Raw genomic sequence first — 1637 nt, 5'->3', positions numbered from 1 at the left:
ACACGGGCCCCACCGGAGACCTGCCTGCGTGTGTCCAGGGCAGGGCTGGCGCCCAGACACGTGTCCCGCAGCCACTCACCAGGCGTGTCCCGGGGCGGTCACGCTCCTCGCTCCGCGGCCTCTGACGGAGAAGAACTTCTCTCCCGGTCCCGCGCCCCTGGGTCCCTTCCACGGAGGCGGCGGTGGGTCCCCTTTCTCAGTCCCCGGGCAGCTCCCCGTTCTTCCTCCCCAGGCACGAGTCCCCTGTCTCCCTTGCCGCCGCTCCCCCGGCTGTCGTGGGGAGGGGACAGCCAGGACGGGAGCGGCCGCTTGGGCCTCCGTCCCTCAGTCCCGGGGCCCTGGGCCGAAGGGCTGGAGCGGGGGCAGCTGCCCCAGGGCCGAGGCTGCCCCGGCAGCCGGGCCCTCCCCGGGCCCCCCGGACGCCCCGGGCCCGGGGCTCCGGGCCTCAGCCGCCCCAGAACCGCGGCCCTGGGAGGACGAGGACTGCGGCCTGGACGCCGAGGCCCCCTCCTCCGCCTCCCTCGTGGCCCAGGGCGAGTAGGAGAGGATGGTGAAGCCCATCTTGAGCAGGGCCGAGGCCGCGGGGACCAGCTCTTCGGTCTGGCCCGGAAGCGAGGACTCCAGGACGCTCAGCTGCCACCTGTGCAGGTCCTGCTCCCGCGGCGCATCCTGCAGCCTCACCACCCACACCTCGTCGGGCTCCAGCAGCACCCGCCAGCCCTGGCCCGGCGTCCTCCGCGTCCAGCCCGGCGTCATCTTCCGGAGGTAGATGGCGTCGTAGCAGCCCACCATGGAGATGACCTGCAGGTCCCTGAGCCAGGCCTCGGCCTCGGCGGGGTCCACGGCCCGGGTGGCGCCCAGCTCCAGCACCATGGGCTCCCCCGGGGGCAGGTCCACCTTGAGAAAGCCCTGCCACGGAGGAGGGAGGCTCGGCCAGTGCGAGCAGGTGGGGGGCCCCTCGAGTCTCCAGGGGAGGCTCTGCGTCCAGTCCGCGTCCTCGGGCCCCAGGCCCAGGGGGGCCGCGTCCTGAGGCTCCAGCTCAGTGGGCACAAAGTGGTGGTCCAGGCCGGCCTCCTCGGACCCCGCAGGGGCTGGCGCCAGGGGCCCCGGCCCCCAGCCCGCCGCACCCCCCTGTGCGGGGTCACCTTGGCCCTGCCCCCAGCCGAGCCCCGAGCCCGGGGACCCCTCCTGCTCAGGCCCCGCCGCCTCGTGCTCCGCCAGCTCGGGGTCCCAGTCTTCGTCCTCCCAGTCTTCCAACTCCAGCAGGTCTCGGAGTTCCAGAAAGGCGGTCTTGAAGCACGCGAAGCAAACCCCTGGCTGGGCCCCGTGTTGCAGCTGATACAGCCAGGATGCGTGGAGGTAAGACATGCCCTCGGCCCCGTGCCGCGCACTGACCGGGGGGCACATGGCCGTGCGGGGGGTGGGGGGGCGCGCGCCCGGGTGCGGGGAAAGGAAGGGGATCCTCCTGCGGGTATCTGGGCCGGGCCGATGCAACAGGGACCCGCGGAGGTCGGGGACGTCGGACTTCTGGAAAATTCTGCAGCTTACGCGATGGCGCTATTCTCTGGGAGGCTGCAAAGGACAAGCAACTGAGGTTGGGGGCCCCCCTAGCAGGCAGAGTGGGACGGTCACCGGTC

General features: G+C 72.9%; 1 protein-coding gene across 1 annotated transcript; it reads right to left on the bottom strand.

Moving 5' to 3' along the window:
• Window positions 1–324: 324 nt before the first annotated feature.
• Window positions 325–1407, bottom strand: TEX19 (testis expressed 19). Its single transcript, XM_032851093.1, has one exon. The coding sequence runs from the start codon at window positions 1405–1407 to the stop codon at window positions 325–327; it is 1083 nt and encodes a 360-aa protein (XP_032706984.1).
• Between the last annotated feature and the right edge of the window lie 230 nt (window positions 1408–1637).

This window comes from Lontra canadensis, unplaced genomic scaffold (genome assembly GCF_010015895.1).
Source record: "Lontra canadensis isolate GAN:19392208 unplaced genomic scaffold, GSC_riverotter_1.0 scaffold2599, whole genome shotgun sequence".
NCBI classification, from domain to species: Eukaryota; Metazoa; Chordata; class Mammalia; order Carnivora; family Mustelidae; genus Lontra; species Lontra canadensis.
Note: the sequence above shows the minus strand (reverse complement) of the source record. Positions and strands in the feature narration are given on the sequence as shown.